Source organism: Nymphalis io, chromosome 9, assembly GCF_905147045.1.
Source record: "Nymphalis io chromosome 9, ilAglIoxx1.1, whole genome shotgun sequence".
NCBI classification, from domain to species: domain Eukaryota; kingdom Metazoa; phylum Arthropoda; class Insecta; order Lepidoptera; family Nymphalidae; genus Nymphalis; species Nymphalis io.
The window spans coordinates 10812240-10839973 of record NC_065896.1 but is presented as its reverse complement, the minus strand read 5'-3'; the positions used below and the strand labels follow the sequence as shown (position 1 = coordinate 10839973).

At 34.1% G+C, this 27734-nt stretch overlaps 4 protein-coding genes across 6 annotated transcripts in view; 3 read left to right on the top strand and 1 right to left on the bottom strand.

Moving 5' to 3' along the window:
• Window positions 1-27734, bottom strand: part of LOC126770530 (sodium-independent sulfate anion transporter-like) — a 292448-nt gene that overhangs the window by 46155 nt on the left and 218559 nt on the right. The gene's annotated exons all lie outside the window — the stretch shown is intronic.
• LOC126770639 (15-hydroxyprostaglandin dehydrogenase [NAD(+)]-like) lies at window positions 7852-15019 on the top strand. 2 transcript variants are annotated; one of them, XM_050490146.1, is made up of 2 exons: window positions 7852-7944; window positions 14095-15019. In XM_050490146.1, the coding sequence occupies exons 1-2, from the start codon at window positions 7933-7935 to the stop codon at window positions 14836-14838; spliced, it is 756 nt and encodes a 251-aa protein (XP_050346103.1). In that variant the 5' UTR covers window positions 7852-7932; the 3' UTR covers window positions 14839-15019. The 2 variants fall into 2 exon arrangements, with proteins under 2 accessions (XP_050346103.1, XP_050346102.1); XM_050490145.1 differs by lacking the exon at window positions 7852-7944 and having other exon boundaries at window positions 14071-15019.
• Window positions 7895-8872, top strand: LOC126770638 (15-hydroxyprostaglandin dehydrogenase [NAD(+)]-like). The gene has a single exon (XM_050490144.1). It carries the CDS (start codon window positions 7933-7935, stop codon window positions 8686-8688), a length of 756 nt encoding a protein of 251 aa, XP_050346101.1. The 5' UTR covers window positions 7895-7932; the 3' UTR covers window positions 8689-8872.
• On the top strand, window positions 19154-20029 carry LOC126770640 (15-hydroxyprostaglandin dehydrogenase [NAD(+)]-like). Its single transcript, XM_050490147.1, has one exon. It carries the CDS (start codon window positions 19193-19195, stop codon window positions 19943-19945), a length of 753 nt encoding a protein of 250 aa, XP_050346104.1. The 5' UTR covers window positions 19154-19192; the 3' UTR covers window positions 19946-20029.

Here is a 27734-nt window from a genome sequence, read left to right as displayed (position 1 = left end):
TTATATTTAGACAATTAGGAGTTACTTTTCAGGTTTTTTCACAAAAAATAAAATAACCGAAGTACAGTCGCCCAGGTACTAAATAAAGTTTTATAAAAATATTCTAGAACACATCATTTGATTGTTCAACAAAATTACGGAAACAAGCTTGACACACTTTTAAGGCATTCTTTTGACTTTCAGACTACCAAGCAATCATGAACGCAATGTAATAATATAATGTTCTATAGAACGTTAGTATGTTACATCCACTTTTGATTACCGTAATCAAACATTTGATAATGTCGTCGTCGCAATCTATTTATAAGTTATGCCAGCCTGGTTTTATATTATTATTACAGCAATGAGTAGTTATTAAAGTGCCATTTTTTACATTTTTGCTTAATTTAGAGTTGTTTAAATTAAAATATATCGTTATTCCAATTAATAAACTTTTTCTTTTTAATTTTTAAACACAATATAAAAAAAAACTTTTTCTCAGACGATAATTACTTAAACTTTTTAGTTCGACACAATAATTATTTTATAGAAAAAATTAAAAAAGTTACATGTTATTGAAGTTTAGTAGCATATTTATGCACCGATGTATATAGATGGTTTTATCAGTATATTATAATGAATCATATATCTATAGTTATTGGCAGAAGACCTACATGATTAAAGGATAACAATTATGTTAATAGTTCTCAAGAAAGTTCTCAAACAGCTCGAAAATCTTAGTAAATAGTAGACCTATACGTAGACCTATACCACATTCGCGGGCTTTAATTTAGGCTAACACCACTGCATTTTCACGTGTTTATCGTCTTTATTTGTGCTTATAAAATAATTATATTTCTCATGCATAGCGTAACTGTGAGTGGCGTTGAGGCATAAGCATCAGACTTCAACTTCTCCCTAAGAGCGCGCCTCGGTGCAAGCAAGCTTCTCCTGAAAAGCACTGCTGCATTTTGCCGTGGTTCTGACTTCCATCTTCGTAAACAAACTCGATGTACAAAGAACGCGATATACTTCCGACACGTTCGTTGAATAACCTCTACTCTCTACTCTTACTGTTTCTAAATATATATATATATATATATATATATATAATATATATATATATATATATATATATATATATATATATATATATGGGCAGGTATGCTGTTTATAAATTAATCCATCATAAATGAGTTTTCATATTTTTATTATTAAATCATACCGCCTTATATTCATGGCTAAAATGGACAACTCCGTGCGGGTGGGTTTACGAGGCATTATTTCGTAAAATAGCACTCAAGAGGCGCGTACAACTACCGTACGGTAGAGTTTACGACATTTTGGTAGATATTGCCATAAAAACTGAATGTAAACTTTATTAATATTTAACAAAGTTTACATTCGACCTTTGGTTATAAAAATATACGAAATAATAAAGCAGCTACAAGCTACTAGCACTAATGTATATTAACCTATTTTTAAAACTATAAACATTCTTTTAAATTTGAAACAGAGTATATTTACTTGAGTTTACTGTGAATATAATTTTGAGTAATATTTCAGACAATATTTTCTATATTCAACTCACAAATTCTTTACACTCATAGTATAATAAGGACTACCAGTTTTTTAAGTTTGCGATTTATAGGAGTAAAGTTTGTAGAGAGCTTATGACTAGCAAATTGGTCTCATCGTGGCGTTATTTCACATAAAAATGCTGTGATGACATTATTAATTTAATCTTGTATAATTTAATAAAATGAATTTATATTAATTTTTATTTACGAATCGAAAATGCTTGTAAAGAGCCTACTTAAATATATTTTGATTTGAGTTGAAAATATTATATAAATATTATATATATAATATTTATATAATATTTTCATTTTTTTTATTTATATAAATATTATATATATAATATTTATATAATATTTTCAACATATATACTGACATTACAAGGGCACTATTTGTAACATTACACCATTAAACCGTTTGCCGTTCAATTCCTTCAAAGTATATGACCAAAGAAAAAACTAACTCATAAATATAGAAAGGTAACTAATATATAGAAAGGTAAGGAATATTGATTACTAAAATCTAATATTACAGATGTTTTCTGAGATCAGAATTTGATTCTTTATACCATTAAATAACGGTACGATTTATATTAATGAGTCAACAGGCATTACGGATTTACGGGTAAGGTGAAAAATTGCTCCAACGGAGATTACCGAGGATTACTCCCATTTATCAACATCATCTGACGCGAGGTTGGCGGTGGATCTGACACGCCAACTCGGATAACGTTCGTGGAAGATTTTAAATGAAATTCGGTTTTAAATTGTATCTTTTATATTGATGATATTGAATTTTTTGATTGAGATACATATATTGAGCACACCGATTATTATTGTAGGTGGTTGAGGATTTACTAAATAAATATATATGCATGCATGCATAAATGTTACGTGGCGCAATGTGCTTTTAGCACTACATGATTTTACTGGTGGTAGAGCTTTATGCAAGCTCGTCTGGGTAGGTACCACCTCAGATATTCTACCGCAAAACAGCAGTACTTGGTATTGTTTAGTTTCGGTTTGAAGGGTGAGCGAGCTAGTGTAATTACAGGCATAAGGGGCATAACATCTTAGTTCCCAAGGTTGGTGGCACATTGGTTATGTAAGCGATGGTTAACATTTTTTTCAATGTCAATGTCTATGGGCGTTGGTGACCACTTACCATCAGGTGGCCCATATGTTCGTCCGCCTTCCTATTCTATAAAAAAAACCATGAAATAGTTTTACTATAAAATGAATCGGGATCGCCCCACCACACCTTTACGTGATAATTTTACTGATACTTGGCTCTTACAACCACTAGTTGAGATGGAGTGGCACGTGCATTCCTTGCCGTAATTTTTATTGGTGAGTGATTTCACAAAACTCAAATTTTGAAGCTTGTACATAATGATATGAGAATAAATCCTCTACTGTCACGCTTTCAGAAGTTGGTCTTCTATAAATGCCTTTTACAGCGTCCTACTGTACACCGCGTCACGATGCTTCTGACTTCAGCAACCACAGTATACCATAAGCCTAAGCATAAGCCTGTAGTTAATTGGAAACCGTAGCCTTATTCTCTGTAAATTATAATAATTATTTAATATATTGTATATCCGATAACGCAACGACGTCGTTTGTTGTTCCAAAAAGTAATTTTAAATTTAATTATAAATGAAAAATGACCGAGATGTGACAGCGATTTATTTTACAATTTTATTACGTCGATTTTAATACTAGAAAAACCATAAGGCAGTATGGCAATAAGGATATGATTTTAAATGTGTTTGTACATAATATCTTGACGGTCAAATGACTTTGTGATTGGGGACAAACGAGCGCTTAGGCGTAGGAAATTATTATACATATAAGGCTGCAGGGCCTCAGGGTTTGTTTGCCTTATAAGCTAAACACTAAACCGGCTAAGCAGCTACAGCCTTATATTTTATAATATCTTCATCTAAATAAATACTTGCTATAGAATATTCCGGAATATTATAAAATATTTGGAGCACATAGTTGAAACTGTTCTCTAGGGAGTCGTTCCCGTTTTGGTGAATATTTATGCAATCGATGTTCCGTTACATGACCCTTTTCATTTTCAAGTTAATTATGAATAAAATATACTCTAAAACGTTATGGTATGTGTACTATACATTAGAAAGAAATTATTTTCTTATATAAAGTTTTTTTTATCACCAATAATATTTTAAAACAATAAATTTAATTGGAAAAATCTGATATAACTAACCTAAAACAAATATAATTGTTTTTTGTCACACCGTTCCATTTCATGGCTGTCAAAATTAAAATACATTTCATTTGAGTAAGCTTTTTACAAGGACTTTTAATTCGTAATTATACGGAGTAACGAGTATATTAAATATAAAGCTACCACATGTTCTGAGTGTTGATTTTAGAGCTTTTTTATCATCTTTAATATAACACTCTACAGATCAAAACAAACAATTGCATTGTGCTTTTTTATGATATAGATAGGCTGATAGCATATGGGCCACTTGATGGTATTTAGTTAACACCACCTATAGATATTAGCGCTTTAAGAAATATTAACAATTCCTTTCATTGCCAATGAACCACCAACCTTGGGAACTAATATAATATGTCCCTTAAACTTGTAATTAGACCGGTTCATTCAACCTTTTAAATTGAAACAAAACAGTAATAAGTATTATAATAATAATTAACACGTAACAGCATGTAAATGTCTCACTGCTGGGCTAAGGCCTCCTCTCCCTTTTTTGAGGAGAAGGTTTTGGAGCTTATTCCACCGAGCTGCTCCAATGCGGGTTGGTGGAATACACATCTGGCAGAATTTCAGTGAAATTAGACACATGTACGTTTCTTCACGATGTTTTCCTCCACTGTAAAGCACGAGATGAATTATAATCACAAATTAAGCACATAAAAATTCAGTGGCGCATGCCCGGGCTTGAACCCACCGTCACAGTCGCATGCGATAGCGACCCCGTGGCGCTCAACGTTAAGGGAAGGGTGATGCAAGCAATAATAATTAATAATTTTATTTAAGAATCATCATATTAGATCAGAATCAAATGTGAACGATAATAACTGCTATAGTGTATAACTGTGGTGCACTTATTAGCGCCCGCCAGCAAAGCGACAATTCTCCAATACCAATTTTGTAAAACAATTGAGTTGCACAAAAAAGAATATTATTGCTGTTTGACGGTAGAATGGTACCCAAAGGAAACACAGCACTGATTTCAGTTACTTAAAATTGTTTTATTTTGAGTACAGTTCGGATATTTCGCAAAAACAACAAACGATTTCTTCGACGCGATATGACTTGGACTATCAAGAAAAGGGACTACTCAGGCAAACCCCTTGAGTGTTGTAGATGTCCTTGGGCGATGGTAGTCACTTTCCATCAAGTGAGTCCTGCCCTGTATATACCTAAAATTAACTTTATATCTATACCTCGTGCAATTACATAAAAAAAAATCTTATTGTTTATATAAGCTTTAAATTTATTAAATGATAACTGTAAAAACATCCTCTAATCCAGTTATAACCTCAAACGATGCAGTTCACATATTCTGGCATATATCCAATGCCTAGACTGCTAATGTTTTAAACATATTGCCAGCAGTCTGACAGATCTAAGAATAAGTTTCTTTATTTACAAGTTAGAAATGTGGTTCTAACCTCATGGTCAAACATGAGCTGTGATGTGTAGGATGTATTTAGTATTTTAATATATCCATATGGTGTATTTCCTTAAGATAAATCCAAATTTTTAGGATGTCTACAAAAAGTTTTTTTTTTATTTCTTATATGTAGATAGACTGGCAAATAGACCATCTGATGGTGAGTAGTCATCACTGCTCATTGAAATTTTCCACTACAAGAAATATTAACCATCTCTTACATCATTCGGAATCAAAATGCTATGTTCCCTTGTGCCTGTAGTTACACCGTCTTACTTAAATCGAAATGATACTAGGTATAGCAGTTTAGCGGTAGAATACGTGATGAGTGGGTAGCACATACCCAGACGGATTTGCAAAAAACCCTAACCACGTAAAACTTTTAAAATTATCTTGAAAGCATTTTCTTTCATTGTATTGTATGTAAATTTGTTATAGGCGGATTTTGAACTGCTGAATTTATTTTTTGCATTTCGGAATCTGTTGTGAAAGCAAACATTGTACGAAAACTTTCACCAAACGACAATGGAACAGCGTAGGTAATGCATGGATAATGGATTAGATTAAAGTTTCCCTCAACATAATAGGTCTTTGTTTTGTCCAAAAATGGAATATTGGTATATTTGGAGGCTATACGTTTTGTTACATTGAATCGACGCTAGAACACTGAAACAGGTTAAATATTTTAAATTTAGTTCAGCTCAAATTGAATGTTAAAAATAATTGATTTGTATTGCATTACGAGTTATTTTTATAAGAAAACAAGTCTGTTTTCATGGAACTACTAATTATCCTGATTTTTCTCTTCAGTTAAGTGTTAAGCTTGTCTTAGAAATGATGACGAAAACTAACGAAAAAGTCAGGTCAGATGTAAATTAAATTACTTTTCAAAACTATCAGTAAATTATTAGATTGTTTTTTTATTCTCACTCATATACATATATTTAAGTCCTGTTGTATAAATTATTGTATACTATAAGTAAGAATTACAGAGATTATACGAAATACTAATTTTTTTATAGTCTAGACATGTTCTAGACTATAAAAAATATAGTAAAAATTTTATATTTTCCAAGTAAATTTTCTTTCATGAAATCGGTAATCATAATATTCTGCATCTCACGAAGCTATTCCGTAACAATAAAATCTAAATAATTACATTTCAAAGCATGATCGTTGCATGCATATTGAATAATTTATGCTATTATCCTATAAATAGTCAGAACTTATTACAGCTTCCATTCGGTAATTAATTATCAAGGAAAATTACTAGTAATCTGATCTCATTGTATACATAAGTTCCTTAGAAGTAAATGATTGAATAACGACTACATAAACAAATTTGATTGGCTTACCTAAGAATAGTAACCTAATCGAAATCTACGGTTTGGTTTTTGGTTTGGTGTTTGCAAATTGATACGTGGAAGGTTAAATTTATTGAATCCAAAAACATGAATACCCGTAATAATAGATTAAAGCAGTCTGTTTGATGGTTTCTCAAAATAATACATTGTTCAATAGTGTATGGTTGCTCCTATTTAATTTGTCCTACCATTTAAGCAAGGCCGCTCATTGTTAGGTGATCCTTGTTTACTTAAGCAATATATTGTAATATATTTTAGAATGGAATATATATTTATTTTATTATGCCTAAACGTTTCAATATTATCTTAATGACTGACCTTTTGTGTGGACAAACAAATAAAAATATTTTACTTTCCTTAAGCATGAATAGAAGTCAGATTTCAATATCTGTATTAGACATATTATATAAAAGATCATTTTTTTACATACGACATATTGCGTATTCGTAAAGCAAGTGTAAGTCTAAAAGATATGAAATAGCATGAATAAATAACAGATAATAAACAGCTCAAAAGGTAAACAATTTAAAAAATATCAATAGCATCAGTTGTTTAACTTAATTTTCTTTTTGCAAAACTAAATGTTGATATAAAAAAAAACATAAACAAAACAAACAACTATTTTATACTAAAATCAACAAAATCATTTAAAAATAAATTCAGCAAACTCAGATTCTAGATATACAGAGGACAAACATTAAACTTTTTGTTAGAACTAAACTATTATCAAATTAAATAATCTCTGTTTTTTTAAAGAACTAATTAAAATATTTACTGATTCAAATACTTATATTTTAATTATAATTTTTTTAATCTAAGGTTATATGTAATGATACAAAAGAATTGACAAAAAATTCCGATGTTTTTATCTCGGATGGAAAAACTCCACATATATTTATTTTTTATTTGCGCTCTACATTTTTGAGAAAAATATATTTATTATATATTTATATAAATTTTCTTTAATTTTTAATTATATAATGTAATATTTGAAATTGCCATATTATTTTTTACTAATTTAATAAACTAACAGTTTTCATACATAAATGATAACAATAAGTATTATATCATATACAACCAAAACCAAAATAGGTTACACAATTATTTCAAATATAATAAACTCAATTAAATATAGTTTTAATACGTTCATATAATCTTGGCTATTTTCAACAAATAAAATTAACCAAATATCAATATTAAAATTGTAAAAAAGACAAATAGTCCACAGAAAAATATGATCATGGTTTTTATCACTCTCACTAGAGTTGATAGCGTATATAAAAAACGATATCAAACATTAAACATCAGTACGTTGTTGTTTTTAACACAGTCAACATGGATCGAGAGGTGAAGGGAAAAATTGTTGCAGTAACTGGCTCAGCGCAGGGCTTAGGGCTAGCTATGGTCAATAGTTTTCTAGAGCAAGGAGCAAAACTAGCGATTATCCTAGATTTAAATGAACAAAAAGGAAAAGAAGCGTTGAAAACTCTGAAAGACAAATACGGAGATGATAGAGTAGTTTTCTACAAATGCAATGTTTTAAACGATTTGAATGATGTATATGAAAAAATTATAAATAATCACAAATATATAGACATCCTTATAAACAACGCTGGTGTTCTGGACGAGAAGAACATTAAGAAAACGATGAATATAAATGCAATAGCTGTGATGGAATGGACGATGAAGTTTTACGACAACATGAGATTAGATAAAGGTGGTCGAGGTGGTGCCATTATAAATGTGTCTTCGATTTATGGTTACAGGATAACAGCTCACATACCGTTCTACCATGCTTCAAAGTACGCGGTGCTCGGTTTCTCGAAATCGATAGGACATGAGAATAATTTTAAAAAAGGGGGCGTGCGTGTGATTACTCTGTGTCCAGGACTTACACGTACAAGTATGGCTAATAATCCAAATGTGTGGGAAGACGAAACTTTAGACGTATTCCTTGAAGACGTGAAGTCTTATGATTGGCAGGAACCTAAGGATATCGGTGATGGTACGGTGGAAATATTCAGAAAAGCTGATAGTGGCACTGCCTGGCTTGTGGAAGGGGCTAGACCGGCTGTAAGGATAGACGCTTAAATATCAGTCAATTAAGGCAGAATAGTCAATTAAAATATTTAGTCATATAAGTCAGTTCATGATTTCATAAGAGTATGTTTATATCATACTTTTGTAAATTGATGAGTTTTAAACTCACTTTTTATAAAGTTAAGTAATATTTTTTCTTAATTCATTACCTTATTATTAAATCTTTAAATGTTTGCACATTGTTTATTTATTTAAGCCCAATAAATTGATCTCCCAATTTCGTTGTCTCATAACCTATATTTTATTAACCATCTTAATTATTATTTTTCAATTGATCATATAATGTAATGTTTATTTATTAATTGTCGCTATAGTAGAACAAACTAACTAACACAATTTCCTTTTATCAACATAAGTAAGAGTAGGCAAAAAGGAATCACTGAGAATTGATAAGAACAATAATTAAACACTAACAACAGTGCAATTATAGCATATACAATATATTAAACATATAAGGTTGTACATTTTTTTATGCCTCAGATAGCGTAAGCGTGTACAAATGTGTGCGTGTAATAACAATTTTACGTAGAGAAGTAGTTGGCGTGTGCTATCTATGAAATATTATTTGCAGTAGGTTTAATTCAAGTAGATATTAAGTCCTCGTAAACTTTATTAATATTATTATATTGCGAACTTAAAATTATTACAAACAATCATGGCTGCGTTGAATAGCGACAAGAATACTTACATCATTTCAACGTTGAAGCGCAATTCATTTCAATTGCAGACTAGGTTTTAAAATACGATTTAGAAATGCTTTTCATGACAAATGATTAATATTCATAATACTACTGTTGCCAGCTTTGTCATGAAAAAAATATATTAACATTTTCTTCATTATTTATATTATTATATTTCTTCCAGGTCATATCTATACAAAATTCTATGCAAATATGAAACTATTATATCATATCACTATTAAAATAATAATCAGATAAGTAGTATTTAGATAACAATTAACAAACTGAACACACATTTGTATACTATTCAATGACCTGTATATAATAGCCGAGAAGGCCTAGTGGTTAGAACGCTTAGAATCTTAACCGATGATCGTGGGTTCAAACCATTCAAGCAACACTGAATTTCCATGTGCTTAATTTGTGTTTATAATTCATCTCGTGCTTGACGGTGAAGGAAAACATCGTGAGGAAACCTGCATATGTCTAATTTCATTGGAATTATGCCACATGTGTATTCTACCAACCCGAATTGGAGCAGCGTAGTGAAATAATCTCCAAACCTTCTCCTCAAAAGGGAAAGGAGGCCTTAGCCCAGCAGTGGGACATTAACAGGCTGTTACTTTACTTTTTTTACTTGACCTGTATGCATTGCATTGCAATAACATTTGTTTGTTGACTTTTACCCAATACGAGTTGAGCAAAAATATTCTCCGCGTTCAATATACCATTGGTATATACCATTTGTCATTGAGATTTGTTATATGATATAAAAGTTAACAAAGTGAACAATTTAAAAACTTTTATAACCAAGTTTCATTAGATTCAAACAGTGTCGACGTCTATTAATCTCAGACAGATATATTTGAACATACATATTTTTTTTATTTTTTTTAAAAAAGGTACATAAACAATATACAAACTTCACAATTATAAAAATAACAGATTTGTATGTCATGATTTTATTTAAATTAATGACCTTTCCGATGATTGCGGGTTCAAATTCAAGCAAGCACTAATGAAATTTTATGTGCTTAATTTTTGTTTATAATTTATCACGAGCTCGACGGTGAAGGAAACATAGTGAAATCTGCATGTGTCTAATTTCAACGAAATTGTGCCACGTGTGTATCCATCAAACAACATTGAAGCAGCATCGTGGAATAGGCTCCTAACCTTCTTCCTACTCAAACGTAGAAGCTTTAGCCCAGCAGTGGGGCATTTACAGAATAACTTTATCTGTAATTTACACATAATATACGAAAAACAAATTTTTTATTTTTTATTTAGTGATATTTACAAACATATAATAACAAGTAGAACATTTAGTATGTAAAGGCGGCTTTATCACGTACACTGATATCTTCCAGACAATCTCTATAAAGAAAAATATTTATGTAATATTTAAAATATATTTATAAAGAAAATAACTTAATCATATCAATCAATCAATCATATTGGGGATATCTACGAGAACTGATAACGATATGCGATCAGGAAGTTCGCCGCACTTTGTAATTAAATATTTTATGTACGACACAAAGATCGAAATATTTGCTTCTACTTCGAAGATAAAAATAATTTAAACTTAACCAGCCATTTTTAGTAAGGCTGGTAATTTTTAGTAAGATACACATTTGATATATAATATTAGTGTTTTACCTTTTAAGTAAACTACCATTATCAATATATATATCCTTAGGGGTTAAATTTGCTCACCTACTGCAATTGCATGGAGCCCTAGTGATTTAGACTGTGCGTTGATCAGTCAGTGAGTTATTCTTATATATTAAATATTTATATTGACAGTTAAGTGTAAATAAATAATAATATTATCATAATTATGATCACAATCAGTACACGCCAGCAACAAATGAATTTAAAAATTATCTGCCTTTGGCAAAACGTTAGCGTCTACTACCCCGTTGGTCTAGTAGCTAGATATAAGGCCGCAGACCCGGAGGTCCTGATTACAATTCCCAGGTCGGGCCAATAGAATGTTATTGGCTTCAGTCGAAAGCTCTGTCATCGCGTTAAAAACCCTCAATGTAACACAAAAGTTTTATGCCTGGGCTTGTTTGAAAATGCTTTTAAACTTTTCTTTAAGCTTACGCGAGAACAACTCTGGCAATGCGGAGTTGTTCTCAATTTATAGAGTCAATCTGTAACAAGTCGTGAGTCCAAGCTTTTTGATACGAAGTTGTTATGTCCCTTGTGCCTGTAGTTACACTGGCTCACTCATCCTTCAAACCGGAACGCAACAATACTATGTATTGCTGTTTAGCGGAAGAATATCTGATGAATGGGTGGTAACTACCCTGACGGGCTTGCACAAAGCTCTACCACCGAGAATGGACTAAATATGCAAATGCATATAGTCTAGTCTTTAATCTTATATCTTACATATTAAGATAATATGAACCTAATATAATCAGTATTTAGTTATTAGTCGATGGTGTACTTACTTAAAATAAATAAATAATAATTCATAGCTACGTCAAATTCCAATGGATATCGCTTTAGTAAAGCTATTAACAAAGTATATATTATATAAAAAAAAAGTCTAAATTAGTATTTTTATAAATACGTGTAGTATTAAACTGTAGTACGGTATACGTACGATATAGTACGGTAGTTATGTAAATAAACTTGATAACTTTTATTGTTATTATATCTTCAAAAATATTTATATAAAATATAATAATATATATAAAAACAAACAAGAAACAATACCAGTTCCGTTCGTGTTTTTTAAAGGATTTGTCTACTATATAGTATAAGTATTACGAAAAAAGAGGGTGATTTGGAATTCCAGACTTGATTATTCGCCAAAAACTAACCTTACCATGATCATGCCTGCTACAGTAACACCTAGGCTATGAACCCCAATAACGAAAAGGCAGGTCAATCAATCCCTTGTCTTTTTCAAATGGAAGTAAAAGGGAAATATCCTCTCACAGGGAAATTCAGTCAGGTTACTCTACCAAGCTTCAGGAATCCAATGCGTACCACATATACAGACCCACTACACAAACCCTTCAAACTTCGTTTATGTGCCCTTTTTATGTCGTAGTATCACGCTCTCCTACTTAACTCTCCTCCTTTTTTAAGCCTTACTTCACGCTCATTAACACCTTTCTCTCCATTCGTAAACCATCACCGGCAAGAGTCCTTAAACCTTTATTTACTAACTTATACGCAATGTTGCGACGGAAAATATTATTAACACAGAAGTTCAAAAACACAAAAACTCAGTGATTAACATTCTGGTGTTCTAACTACTGGGCCATCTCGGCGCTAATATATTTGTACATATGTAGTGGATAAATTACACGACAAAAATATTGTATACTAGCAATTAACTATGTAAGCTTAACACGATCGTTATATTCGTTAACCAGTGTCCAACCACGCTATGAAAAGTCAAACTATATGTACATATTGTTAAATATTTAGGTATAATTTGACTTTACGTTTGATTATATATTAGCCAAGGACAATCCGTTCTCATAAATAAATGCAAGCATTTGGTAGCACTTAAAAAACTCAAATGATGAGGCTTGTACATAATCATATGAGAATAAATCCTCTACTGTCACTTTCAGAAGTAGGTCTTCTATAAATGCATTTTACAGCGTCCTTAACTGTACGCCACGTCACGATGCTTAATATAGAAACGTGCTATTGTGCTTTCTTTCAAACGCTAATGTTACCATATTGAAATCGCAGGTGGCCGTTCAAACGCTTCGAGCCACGTTTCTAATTATTTTGAACCACCGCATCTTAAAGATTTGATTCGTGAAGCAAGTGTAACTATAAAAGATATGAAATAGCATAAAGAAATAATAAAATAGCTCAAAAGGTAAACAATTTAAAAAATATCAATAGCATCAGTTGTTTAACTTAATTTTCTTTTTGCAAAACTAAATGTTGATATAAAAAACATAAACAAAACAAACAACTATTTTATACTAAAATCAAAAAATCATATAAAAATAAATTCAGCAAACTCAGATATATGACAAACATATATCTGAGTTTGCTGAATGAGACAGATGACAAACATTAAACTTTTTGTTAGAACTACACTATTATCAGATCAAATAATCTTTTTTTTTAAAGAACTATTTAAAATATTTACTGATTCAAATACTTATATTTTAATAATAGAGTTTTTAGTCTAAATTTATATGTAATGATACAAAAGAATTGACAAAAAATTCCGATGTTTTTATCTGGGATGGAAAAATTCCACATATATTTATTTTTTATTTGCGCTCTACATTTTTGAGAAAAATATATTTATTACATATTTATATAAATTTTCTTTAATTTTTAATTATATAATGTAATATTTGAAATTTTCATATTATTTTTTACTAATTTGATAAACTAACAGTTTTCATACATAAATGATAACAATAAGTATTATATCATATACAACCAAAACCAAAATAGGTTACACAATTACTTCAAATATAATAAAATCAATTAAATATATTTTTAATACTAACGTTCATATAATCTTAGCTATTTTCAACAAATAAAATTAACCAAATATCAACAATAAAATTGTAAAAAAGACAAATAGTCCACAAAAAAATATGATCATGATTTTTATCACTCTCACTCGTGTCGATAGCGTATATAAAAAACGATATTTAACTTTACACATCAGTACGTTGTTGTCTTTAATACGGTCAACATGGATCGAGAGGTGAAGGGAAAAATTGTTGCAGTAACTGGCTCAGCGGAGGGCTTAGGGCTAGCTATGGTCAATAGTTTTCTAGAACAAGGAGCAAAACTAGCGATTATCCTAGATTTAAATGAACAAAAAGGAAAAGAAGCGTTGAAAATTCTGAAAGACAAATACGGAGATGATAGAGCAACTTTCTACAGATGCAATGTTTTAAACGATTTGAATGATGTATATGAAAAAATTATAAATAATCACAAATATATAGACATCCTTATAAACAACGCTGGTGTTCAGGACGAGAAGAACATTAAGAAAACGATGAATATTAATGCAATAGCCCTGATGGAGTGGACGATGAAGTTTTACGAGAATATGAGATTAGATAAAGGTGGTCGAGGTGGTACCATTATAAATGTGTCTTCGATTTATAGTTACAGGATAACAGCTCACGTACCGTTCTACCATGCTTCAAAGTACGCGGTGCTCGGTTTCTCGAAATCAATAGGACATGAGACTAATTTCAAAAAATGGGGCGTGCGTGTGGTTACTTTGTGTCCAGGAATAACACGTACAAGTATGGCTAAAAATCTAAATGTGTGGGAAGACAAAATTTTAGACGTATTCCTTGAAGACGTGAAGTCTTATGATTGGCAGGAACCTAAGGATATCGGTGATGGTACGGTGGAAATATTCAGAAAAGCTGATAGTGGCACTGCCTGGCTTGTGGAAGGGGCTAGACCGGCTGAAAGGATAGATGTTTAAATATCAATCAATTTTTTTTTTTATATTTGCCGGGAGGGCAAATGACTGAATGATGGTCTATTAAATCAGAATAGTCAATTAAAATATTTAGTCATGTCAGCCAGTTCACGGTTTCATAAGAGTATGTTTTTATCATACCTTGTAAATTGATGAGTAATAAACTCTTTTTTTATTAAGTTGAGTAATATTTTTTCTTAATTCATTACCTTATTATTAATCTTTAAATGTTTGTACATTGTTTATTTATTTAAGCCCAATAAATAGTTCTCTCAATCTTCGTTGTCTCCTAACCTAAAATAATATATTTCATTAATCCTCTTAATTATTATTTTTAATTGATCATATTATGAAATGTTTAGTCTTAAATTGTCGCTAAAGTAGAACAAACTGACAAACACAATTTCTTTTTATTAATAATATTATTAATAAAAGTAAGAGTTGGCAAGAAGGAATCACTGAGAATAGATAAGAACAATAATTAAACACTAACAACAGTGCAATAATAGCATATGCGAAACATTAAATATGTTTAATTATATTATATATGTTTAATGTTATATATATATAGGCCTCTGCATCTTTGACAGATGATATAAGCGGCATCACGAAGGCACTTGCGTTCGTGACTGAAAAGATCAATGCGAGAGAGAATCCTTCGGCCGCACTTCCGACAAGTGTATGCACCCCCAGATGGGCGGGGGAAAAAGCCACTCTCCGTGTTGTTTTCCACCTGCAAGACAGGTGAGCGAAGTGTTCTCTCCATGGATGCTGCTACGCCTGGGGAAGGCGACTTTATGGCAACCCGGGCTTGCCCAGTACCCATGCCACCCTCTCCTCCTCCCCAGCAGGATCCGCAGGAATGACGAGTCAATACGTGTGGTGCTGGTTTGGCCGCAGGTGACTGGCTTACGCCTAAACGGAGGCACCGCTCCGGGTTTAATATTAGTTTTCCTTCTTTTTTAGAGACTCGGTGTTGACGTCTCTGCCGTTGGGACGTGAGACGTGGGAGCAAGGGCGTGCCCCTGGGATAATTTTGGGAAACAGCGTATCAAGGAGAGGGGTGAGGATACTGTGATCACGGGAGATACAGGAGTGTGACACTAGTAGCTAGAGCAGTCCGGGGTCGCGTACCCGTAGTGATTCCAACCAGCTATCGGACAGATAACTGGTAGATCCACCTTCTGGACATATTAAACATATAAGGTTGTAAATTTTTTTATGCCTCAAATAGCTTAAGCGTGTACAAATGTGTGCATATAATAACAATTTTACATAGAGAAGTAGTTGGCGTGTGTTATCTATGAAATATTATTTTAAGTGCGTTTTATTCAAGTAGATTTTAAGTCCTCATAAACTTTATTAATATTATTATATTGCGAACTTAAATAATTAATATATACAAATCATGGCTGCGTTGAATAGCGACAAGAATACTAACATAATTTCAACGTTGAGGCGCAATTCATGTCAATTACAGACTAGGTTTTAAAATACGATTTAGAAATGCTTTTCATGACAAATGATTAATATTCATAATACTACCGTTGCCAGCTTTGTCATGAAAAAAAAAATATTTTACCAAAAACCCCACGACACAAACCCTTCAAACTTCGTTTATGTGCCCTTTTTATGTCGTAGTATCACGCTCTCCTACTTAACTCTCCTACTTTTTCACGCCTTACTTCAAAAAAGAGGGTGATTTGGAATTCCAGACTTGATTATTCGCCAAAAACTAACCTTACCATGATCATGCCTGCTACAGTAACACCTAGGCTAAGAACCCCAATAACGAAAAGGCAGGTCAATCAATCCCTTGTCTTCTTCAAATGGAAGTAAAAGGGAAATATCCTCTCACAGGGAAATTCAGTCAGGTTACTCTACCAAGCTTCAGGAATCCAATGCGTACCACATATACAGACCCACTACACAAACCCTTCAAACTTCGTTTATGTGCCCTTTTTATGTCGTAGTATCACGCTCTCCTACTTAACTCTCCTCCTTTTTTACGCCTTACTTCACGCTCATTAACACCTTTCTCTCCATTCGTAAACCATGACCGGCAAGAATCCTTAAGCCACTTATCCGCAATGATGCGACAGAAAATATTATTAACACATAAGTTAAAAAACACAAAAACTCAGTGATTAACATTCAGGTGTTCTAACTACGGGGCCATCTCGGCGCTTATATATTTGTACATATGTAGTGGATAAATAGCACGTCAAAAATATTGTATAAACATATTATAAAAATATTATAAACATGTTATAAAAATATTATATAATACTGCAATTAACTATGCAAGCTCGACACGATCGTTATATTCGTTAACCAGTGTCCAACAACGCTATGAAAAGTCAAACTATATGTACATATTGTTAAATATTTAGATATAATTTGACTTTACGTTTGATTATAAGGCCAAGGACAATCCGCTCTCATAAATAAATGCAAGTAATATGCTTTTGCATCATGCAACTTGCTTATTGAGATAACCCCTATTAAAGAGCTCATTATAATTGTAACATGTTACATGCATGACGTCAGGTTCAAGATCGTCAAGACTCTATCAAAAACAATGTATTAATTATAAGAGAAACAGATACACAAGCCATATTTATGTAACATCATTATGTTAATCTTGTTGTCACACCCCTTGAGATACATATGATGATCAGCGATTTTGCCCATGGCAGACATTCTCAACGGAGACGTGAAAATTGTGCGGGAGATATTGTGGTACACAAGTGTTTGCTCAAAAAGGTAAGTCTATATTTATAAACTTAATAAAAATGTAATTGATCGCTGTCTGTACCTGGAAGATATACGAGTAAAACTATTATCGGGGGGCCTTTACGCAACAGAACCCAAACTGTTAGAATTTTTGTCTGTTTTTCTGTGCGTTTGTGCACGCTAATCTTAGAAACGGCTTAACTGATTATTACATATTTAACGAGCTATTGCCTACGACTTCGCTCTCGTGTAAGTATAGGTGAAGAATAAATGGTTGTTAGTGTGATTTTAAAGTAAGATGCATGAAATGTTAGTCTGGTTTTTTTCATCAATGAACTTACAGTGATACCTGTAGTTTGACTTTATGTATTTTATAGTGACCTAAATGGTTTGAACCAAAATTTATCTATCTTTTAAGGTTAAACACTAATTTGTATGGTAGTCGAATTTGTTCTAAAATAATACATTATTTGCGAAGACATTTTTATACATAAGTCAGTAAGTAAGTAAGTTATAGTCATTAAGAAAATAATTCTAAATTAAAAAAATTATCTAAATTATTAAGGTTTACATCTATTTTCTTTTTTTAAATAATACAAATAAGTATTAAGTACATTTAAGTCGAGATGGCCCAGTGGTAAGAACGCGTGAATCTTAACCGATGAACGTGGGTTCAAACCCGGGCAAGCACCTCTGAATTTTCATGTGCTTAATTTCTGTTATAATTCATCTCGTGCTTTTCGGTGAAGGAAAACATCGTGAGGAAACCTACATGTGTCTAATTTCATCGAAATTCTGCCACATGTGTGTTCCACCAACCCGCATTGGAGCAGCGTGGTGGAATAAGCTCCAAACCTTCTCATAAAAAAGGGAGAGGAGGCCTTAGCCCAGCAGTGGGACATTTACAGGCTGTTACTGTAAATAATACAATATTATATATGGAAATGGAAAAAAATACTAACCCATATTCGATTAGTATTACCAAAATTAATTATGAAAAAGGGAAACAAACCGCAACATTTGTAATTATGAAGATAACCTATATAGGTTCTAAAATTTCAATCATTTTATTATTATTATTCATTTCATATTTATGTATTATGAAAGATTACTACATATCATCACGCTACAGCTTACAATCCACGGGAGTGGAATAGTAACATTTGACGCGTGTGAAACCACAATGAGCATTTACATCATTGAAGCGACTCATTATAATCTGACAAATAAAACGATCCTCCGGATGGCGCTAAGTTGTAAGACAAATATGAATTGATTTGTTACATCAACCGCCTGCCCTTTAGAAGTTTAAAATAATAAGTTGAATAAATCTTACCACACCAACCATTGTAAGCGCTTAAGCTTTATTGTATGATCATCTCATTTGTAAAATTTACATGATAATGTTAACATATTCAATTAGTAATAATTGTTATTTGCAGTTCAGCGTTGTATTTACAAATAGTTACGTTATGAGTAAATATTGCCGCGGCGATTAAAATAAACACAATTTATTTATCTTGACATATATGCATCAAGACCTTTGGCACTCTATCAACTACATTTATAGCCAGTTTCTGTTATAAGAACTCAATCTTAAGTTGCAGATCGTAACGTTAACATGGCGAGGGAATTAAAAAATAAAGTTGTTGTTATCACCGGTGGTGCGGTCGGCATCGGTTTTGAAATCGCCGATAGATATCTACAGAAAGGTGCCAAGGTTACCGTCCTACTAGATATCGATGAAAGACAAGGAACAGAAGCAGCGAAAAGCCTATGCACTAAACATGGTGCTAACAGGGCTGTTTTCATGAAATGCGACGTCACAAAAGATTTGGAACCCGTATCTAACAAAATCATCGACACATACAAAACAGTTGATGTGCTAATAAACAATGCTGGAATATTAAATGATCAACTCGGAAAGAAAACGATTGATATCAACGTTTGGGCTTTGATTGAATGGTCTATGAAGTTTTGGGAGCACATGAGAACTGACAAAAAGGGCAAAGGAGGTACTATCATCAACTTGGCTTCAATTTATGGTTTCCGAGTCGATCAATATTTGCCGATATATCAAGCTTCGAAGTTTGCCGTGATGGGCTTCACGAAATCATTGGGACACGCCTATAATTTCAATAGATCAGGTATAAGGGTCCTTGGTATTTGCCCAGGATTTACTGAAACGAAACTAACTGCGGAACCCAAGACCTGGGATGATCAGGGCTTAGGCAAGGACTTCGGTGTGTTTATTAAGAAGCAGCTTTGGCAGAAAGTGGACTCGGTTGGTAAAGCTGCAGTGGATGTATTTGAGAAGGCGAACAGTGGCACTGCATGGTTGATAGAAGGAGCAAAGCCTATCGTTGAAGTTTAATATTAAAACGGTAAAGATTTTAATATAGAACGTTGTTTTTTAATCTGTTGTACTTTGTTTTATATAAAATATGAATTCATTCACTTTTAGTCTTTTTTTAACTATTATTATACTCCTGAATTTATAATTGCTAAATTTTAAAGTTTAATGTTGAAAAGGAAAATATTAGTATCTCTAAATTCAACGGAGCATTGACTCCATGAGAATAAACAGCAAACACATCGCCCGGAACGTAAAAACTCAAAAAAGCAAACGAGGAGACATTTAAAAAAGTGGGTCAACACTTATTTCAGACCAGAGAGCGCCTTAAAAATATTTCAAAAACGTGAATATTTTAAGTAGCGAAACGACAAGGTGCTCTTGCTTTGAAATACTTTGATAGATACAATAAATCGTATTTGTTTGCTTAGAGAGTTGAAGTATATACTTTTTTTGTACAATTTTATTTATTTTGTGGAAGTATCGTTATATCTATTGATGTTTATGTGTTATGATATAATATATATTTAATTCGAACCGATTATTATTAATGTATACTGATAACTTATTAGTAATTGAACATTCGAGGTCAATTAAATAAAAAATAAAGTCGAGATAGCCTAGTGGTTAGAACGCGTGAATCTTAACCGATGATCGGGGGTTCAAACCCTTTTTTTTCTCGCTGGAAAAACACATTTATGTGTTTCCCCCACATAAGGTGGGGGGGTATGTGGGACTCACCGGCGCTGAAGGCGCCGGAATACCCACTAAAAACCAGCGGTACCCACTCCATCTTGTCGGGGGACGTCACGGGATCGCTTGCGCATACTACCGTGCCGTCCCGACGGTTGGCCCGCTTCTGCGGGCCTCCAAATCCTAGGGGGTACTCGGGTTACAGAGACCCTCTGGCCCCGGCGACACTCACGGCGGGAGGAGAAGATGCGCATAGCGCCGGCGTCTTCTCCCCGGTCTTCTTCGACGAAGCGGGTCAGCGGAGGCACTCTCCTCGCGCTCCCGCTCCGCGGCCTCCTTCTGCGACATGACATTTTCGCAGAAGGAGACCATCTCCATCCAGCACCTTTCGCTACCAAGCATGGCATTTATCACGCTCGGCAGCGAAAGGTCTTCGCCAATTAAAGTCGCCAGGGAAAGGCGCTGAGGCCCCCAAGCGGCACACTCCATCAGAGTGTGGCATGCCGTGTCCGTAGGCGCACCACACTCGTGGCAGGAGGGCGTTACCTCCCGCCTGACTATTCCGTGCAGGTACTTACCGAAAGGGGGGGGGGTTCAAACCCGGGCAAGCACCACTGAATTTTTATATGTTTAATTTATGTTCATAATTCATCTCGTGCTTGACGTTGCAGCAGGTCATTGGAGCAGCGTGTTGGAATAAGCTCCAAACCTTATCCTCAAAAGGGAGAGGCGGCCTTAGCCCAGCAGTGGGACATTAACAGGTAGTTACTTTTACTGTACTGTACTTGTATTTTAATAATGTACGAACATATGTACGTACATTTTAATACCATAATTCACACATGCACATTTATTCCATTGTTACACTGTAACGAGGCAGTTGCTTCGTTGATCTAATGGCTAAATAATGCGGCTGTATTCCAAAGCTCCAGGTACAAATTCTGGAAAGATAAAAGCAATAGGGAGTCAGTAGCAGTCGGAAGTTATTAAATTGGTAATTCAATACTCCCGCAGTGATAGTATATACTTGTTATGATATAACCTGAAATGCAATTACATTTTTTTTTATAATAACAAACTTAACAAATAAACAGTTGTTGCTTTACAGAATATAAATTAATTCGAATTCCAAAATGACTGAACCACCCAAAACCGAGCTACCTATTGTAGTAGGTAAAGCTTTGATGAAAGAAGTAGCACTTATTCTTTTTGGGGGTGAAAGTTGCTCAGGTCCGTAGGTCTCACCAAAGTCAGGTTTCATCCCTCATTACTCTAAACGTGGCCACTGGGTGGTGCTAATTGAGCAACATATTCCAAGTGGGAGGCTCTGGCAGTAGCTAGCATTACCACCCTACGAAAAAAGCTTCACCGCTACAACGATTTGTCGAGCGGCTAGTTTCACCTTGTCGCGCATCACGTCGTGTTTCGGTGCAATGTTCGCAGTAGCTTACCATGGGGAATTGGGTCTGTATAGTTGTGCTCTGCATTTGGTGACAGGTTCTGACCGTAGTCGCAGTGACGCCGGGTAGCTCAACCTGGAGAGCAGCGGGATCCAAAGCACGGTGCACCGCTGGCCGACCGTAGTTAGTAGAGGGCTCAATTAGTAGGTTCGTCATTTACGGAAGGCTGCCCCGCCAACTTGTAAAAATTCTGGGATGGATTTCCATCGTGCTGGTTGGCGACCAGAGAGAGGTCCCGGTGGCGATTCCCAGGGGGGTTCGGGCGTCTCCAGTTAAATCTACCATCTCCGTCTCTGCGGTAAAAGTCACGGTGTCCAAAATGCGGCACCTCGTACAACTTCCATTTTCCCATTCCTATTCACACCCACACGCAATGATTTATAAAAACAGAAAGAAGAAAGTTTCACAGGGGCTGCACCACCTCTCTTTTTCAGTGCATCTCTCAAATATCTCTCAATCTCTTTGCGGTCCACCACCACCTTGAGACCGCCAAGCCACACTTGCTCTTTCTCTCGAAGACACAAATCACCAGTCCAGCAGATGTAGCGTACTTACAGTATCCCGGATATTCACTTGAGTACAACTTCAAACCACGTACATACAGAACCCAGGGTTTGTATGTACGCTCGTAATGATGTCTACTGACGGCGTGTCCAAAACTTGGAGGTACCCGATTTTTTGGTAATGTGGTGTGTATCGGATACAGGTTTGGAGCAGATTATATGCGCTTGCGTCTATAGGTCGGACAGTGGTGACCAGGAGATAGCTCGGATGTTTGAGTATCTCAGCGTGACGGCTGATGCCGTCCAACGTCGTTACCCGACTGCTCAAATGGTGTTTTTGGGGGATTTCAAGGCTCACCACCAAGATTGGCTATTCCCATACCAGAACACGGACCACGCCGGGAGAGCTCAAATTCGTAATATCCCTAGATCTCTTTCAGCTGGTACATGAAGCAACCCGGGTGCCGGACGTAGACGGTCGTACACCTAATTGTCTGGACCTTCTGCTGACTACCGACTATGACCGGTTTTCAATGTCAGTTGCGGCTCCGTTGGGCACTTCTTATCATTGTGTGATCAGGTCGGTCTAAAACTTCCACCCTCTGGCCTCTGGTCCCACTGGAACGGGTGTGGTGATACAACTCGGCAGATTGGAACGAGATGCGACACTTTTAGACAATTAGCATTCTCAATAAGGTCAAACAATACTTCACACCGGAACAGCTGCTGACTCTATATCAAGCCTAAGTCAGATCGTGTATGGAGTTCTGCAGCCATTTATGGGACCAGCTTGATGCTTTGGATTCAGTGGATCATCGTGCTAGAAGGCTCATTGGCGACCAGACACTGGTCATAAAACTCCAGACCTAAGAACATCGTCGTAAGGTTGCCTGTCTGTCGATATTCTTCATTCATTTCCATCTTAAGCTATATCTCACTTTCCATCAGTCAAGCGCAGCCTATACATTAAAAAAAAGGATGACTACTTTCTTAGTGTTTACTTGAATTTATAATGAAATATATTATTTATTGTACAATATCTATGAATTCCTTCAAACTCTCCCAGGCTTTCGAAATTACCAGGACAAAATGGATTGTGTCGACCAATAATCACCTTCATTATCATAGTAGTAACCGTTAAATTAAATCTTTTGACATTAAGATTTGATTAACCAGTAAGTATTATTTGTTTAAATTTAACCCGTTCTATGGACAAACTTTCTATCCAGCGGGTCATTTCAGCTGAAACTGTAAACTAACTCAGATATTTAATCATTAGCGCGGCAATATATCGCGGTTGCAGCTGTAATGAGCCATTGTCCGGGGTGGAGTTGAAAGCTTTGCAACATTAGTTCACATCAACTGCGTTTCAGAGTGAAATGAACGTATACGACTTAAGGTTGCGCTGAGCGGAAAATTGAAAAAACGAATCGTTTATTTGTTTCTTACAATATTATATCACTCAACATAACCGTTCACCGAGAAATATAGCATACACGTCGTCATGGATACAGAAAAGAGACTTAATAGCTGCTGTCGCTCTCATACGCGAGCGAAAGCGTCATATATGTCATACTGTCATGTTATGGTTATCATAAAACATGTAAATTTAAGGAACTTATCTAGTAATGCGAATGACCTTCATAATATTTGAACAAAACAAAACAATACTTGACTAACTTGTATATAATTTACATACTTATGTTTAATTTTTTATTTATATTTTTTATAAAAATCAATGTTTACTATAAATAAAAAACAACCAAAAATATGTGTATAAGCAATTGAAACATTAAAAGCTAAAAAATACTTTTAATATGCATCCAACTAAATATTTGTTATAATAAATGCTACGAATTAATACAGGTATTAATTAGATTTCATGTGTATTCAAATCGTAAAAGGCCGTTTATCACGAAGTCGCGCTTACACTTTTATTACGCCGTGTGTATGCCGTGGGGTTGTTTACTGTAATTCTAAAGTTACGTCAATGAGAACAGAAAAAAAAAAACAGAAATGGTATTTGCATATAATTACATTATATTAAAAGCTATAGATACTTTCGGTTACAGTAAAAGTAATTTTATCCTGCAATACAAAAAAAAACTAATTGTCACAGGCATTCGAGCCATTCTTTTTTTTTTGACATCACGCCTGTTTTTATCATATTAACGAAATAATGAAATTTATGTACAGTACAGTAAATAACGAACCGACCTAACTTATGGGAATAGCCGCATCAAAATCCAGTCATCCATCCAAGCAAACGAACAGACGCAAAAATCGACCTTGACTATAATATGCCAGAGAATAATCAAGCCATTTCTATTAAAAAGTATTCTGTGATAAGCAGATCTTTATGTTTGTTAGTGGACACGACTTAACGACTAGCAGCAACAACTACCAATAAACGATGTCATCTTCATTACCGTGTACAGACCCTGCTTATCCAGGAGTATAATTTTATGAATGTATTTATTTCTTCACGTAACGGTAAGCAAAGATACAAATAGTTTTATTTATTTATTCTTTTAATTTTATAAAACGTAAATTATATTTTAGGCCTTAATCAAAATAGATAGAGCTTAAATTTATGAAACGTCAAATGTGTTGCATTTTATTTAGCATCCAGCGCTCGAGTACTCTGCTATTAGAAATATCTGTCTCTTCAGTTCAGTTAATATTATCTTATTTATGAAGCTCAATATTTACTCAATTAAAAATATAACGTTTGAAAAATAACTACACAGGAAATCATGACCATATAGAATAGTGGCATATTATTCTATTTATTATTCATTATAAATTGAAGTATTATTATGTTGATCCAAAAAACAATAATTATACTATATATAATATACTATATATATTTATATTATTATTTCTCGAATCTCCAATTACCCAAGAAATTTTAACGACTACATAAATAATAATTTGGTAAGATCAACACTTGCTTATTCCATTAACGAATATTCTTTAAAATTTGGTCTAAGATCATACTTTATTTTTCTGTTTCGAAGTAAACATCTCCGACTTTTTTTATTAGAAAAAAATATTTATTCGAACAAGTTAAACCGTTAAATACTAATTATTTACAAAGAAAAGTAATCAAAGTTTATTAAAAAACCAAGCTAAGGTTTGGTACAATATTACATATAAGATAATATTTAAATATATATATATAAATATAATGTAGTGAGATGCTATATTAATAAATTATATACCTCAAAATAAGCTGCAGCGTTTATATGTTCTAATTCTGGGCGACGGCAGGGCCCTGAGATAGGATAGTCTCCTCTTGAGCATAAGTTTGGAAACTTATTCCAACACTGAATTGATATAAGTGACAGAATTTCCGGCACATGCAGTTCTGAAATTTCCTAACCCGACGAGCACGAAATGAATTATAAACACAAATTAAGCTATTTGTGAAATTGCTATCGGCATTATGGGCTAAGATGCGTGACTTAGTGTCTCGTACTAGGTATTTTTTTATCTTTGAAAATAATTTTGTTGTAATCACATTTTTTTTCCTTGCAGGGGCAATCTTCAGAAAATACCTATGCACTGTGGGCGGGTTATGTTAGATTTTCGTCATAACCGCAGCGATGGCGTACCTCGAGGGATCGGCGAAACTGCGGGATCGTTCTAGCCACTGGGTCAAGTCATCTCGACTCAGTTCAGCTCTCAATTTCCATCCGATGCCAGCCTTTGTGACGAATAATCCACAATATGTATATGTATGAAAAGACCAAGTTTAGAGTACAGTCCGGCTGTACTCTTCTACGCGTCTCCTTCTCGAAGTTTTTACGACCCAACAGCTATTTTTGCCTAAATTCATTCATTCATCATTGAATAAATTTATCAAAAAATGAATGTAACAATACATCGAATTAAAACCGACGTAGTCGCCGTAACCAGCTAGTTATAAGCTATGTATATACCTACACACATACGTACATACATATTTATAATGGAGAAGATTCTTATACCATACTACTACATTGAAACTTGCCTCTAGACGGTGTTGCAGCAAAACAAATCAACTTCTATAATTTTGAACTGATCACCGTGACAATGGATAAGACACTGATGATGAATGCTAGATGATATTGACGATTTCCTAAAGAATTTTTATCATCAACGGACAGCTTAGAATAGCTTTCTTTTTCTCTTCTATCTTCTTCAATGAAGATACAGTGTAATAACTATCCCCTATGTCATCTTCAGTTTCGGTACAAATATAATCCTGTATATACCATAACAGTGAATGTTATTAAAATCCACTCAAGGTTATCAATCTAATCTTAATGATGTGTTTTTAATAATAATATTTTTATTTTATTATCAATAGTAATGACCTCCCCGTCTTATCTTTTAACATTGATTATTATGAACTCACACGACCCTATTACAGTTTTATTATAACAAAATTTATCTTAATATTTCATATTAATCAGCAGAGACCAGCGTTCACATTTCAGAGATAAGTACAATGAATTATAAAATTAAAGTATTTTGTTTGAACAAAAACTTAAAAGCTAGATGCGACTATTGCTTTACTCTAGTACTTGTAAATTATAGTAGGTTTTCTTTACAGATAATAATATATTTCTTCAATGATTGAAATTTATGAATATAAATTTATATATCATAATTCATATATTTGTATGCGCTCCCATAGTTGTAGGAATGACTTATAGATATCTCCGCCGACTATTGCCGCTAGGGAATGCCTCTGGGGCCCACACGCACTCCATCAAGGTGTGGTGCGCCGTGTCCAGTGGCACAGCACACTTGTGGCAAGAGGCCTCCCGTCTCGCTATCCCGTGCAGGTACTTCCCGAATCAGCCATGCCCGGTAAGCAACTGCGTCAGCCTATAAGTAAGTGTGCAGTTTTTTCTAGCTAACCAGCGACTCAAGTGTGATTGGATCGATTCCACTATCGCCAGGCCTGCTTATGGGGACCTTAGATCCTCCATCCATCTGCGCATCAACGCTCGTTAGGCTAGAGCCCTGATTCGCCCCACCTCCACGGATCCTGGACGGTCGTCGCTCGCCCTGGCTTCCACCCGAAATCGGTACACTTCTGTGAGCACCTCCGCCTGGAATTCCCAGGGTGGATCACTCGCGAAAAATGTCGCCGCTGTCCAC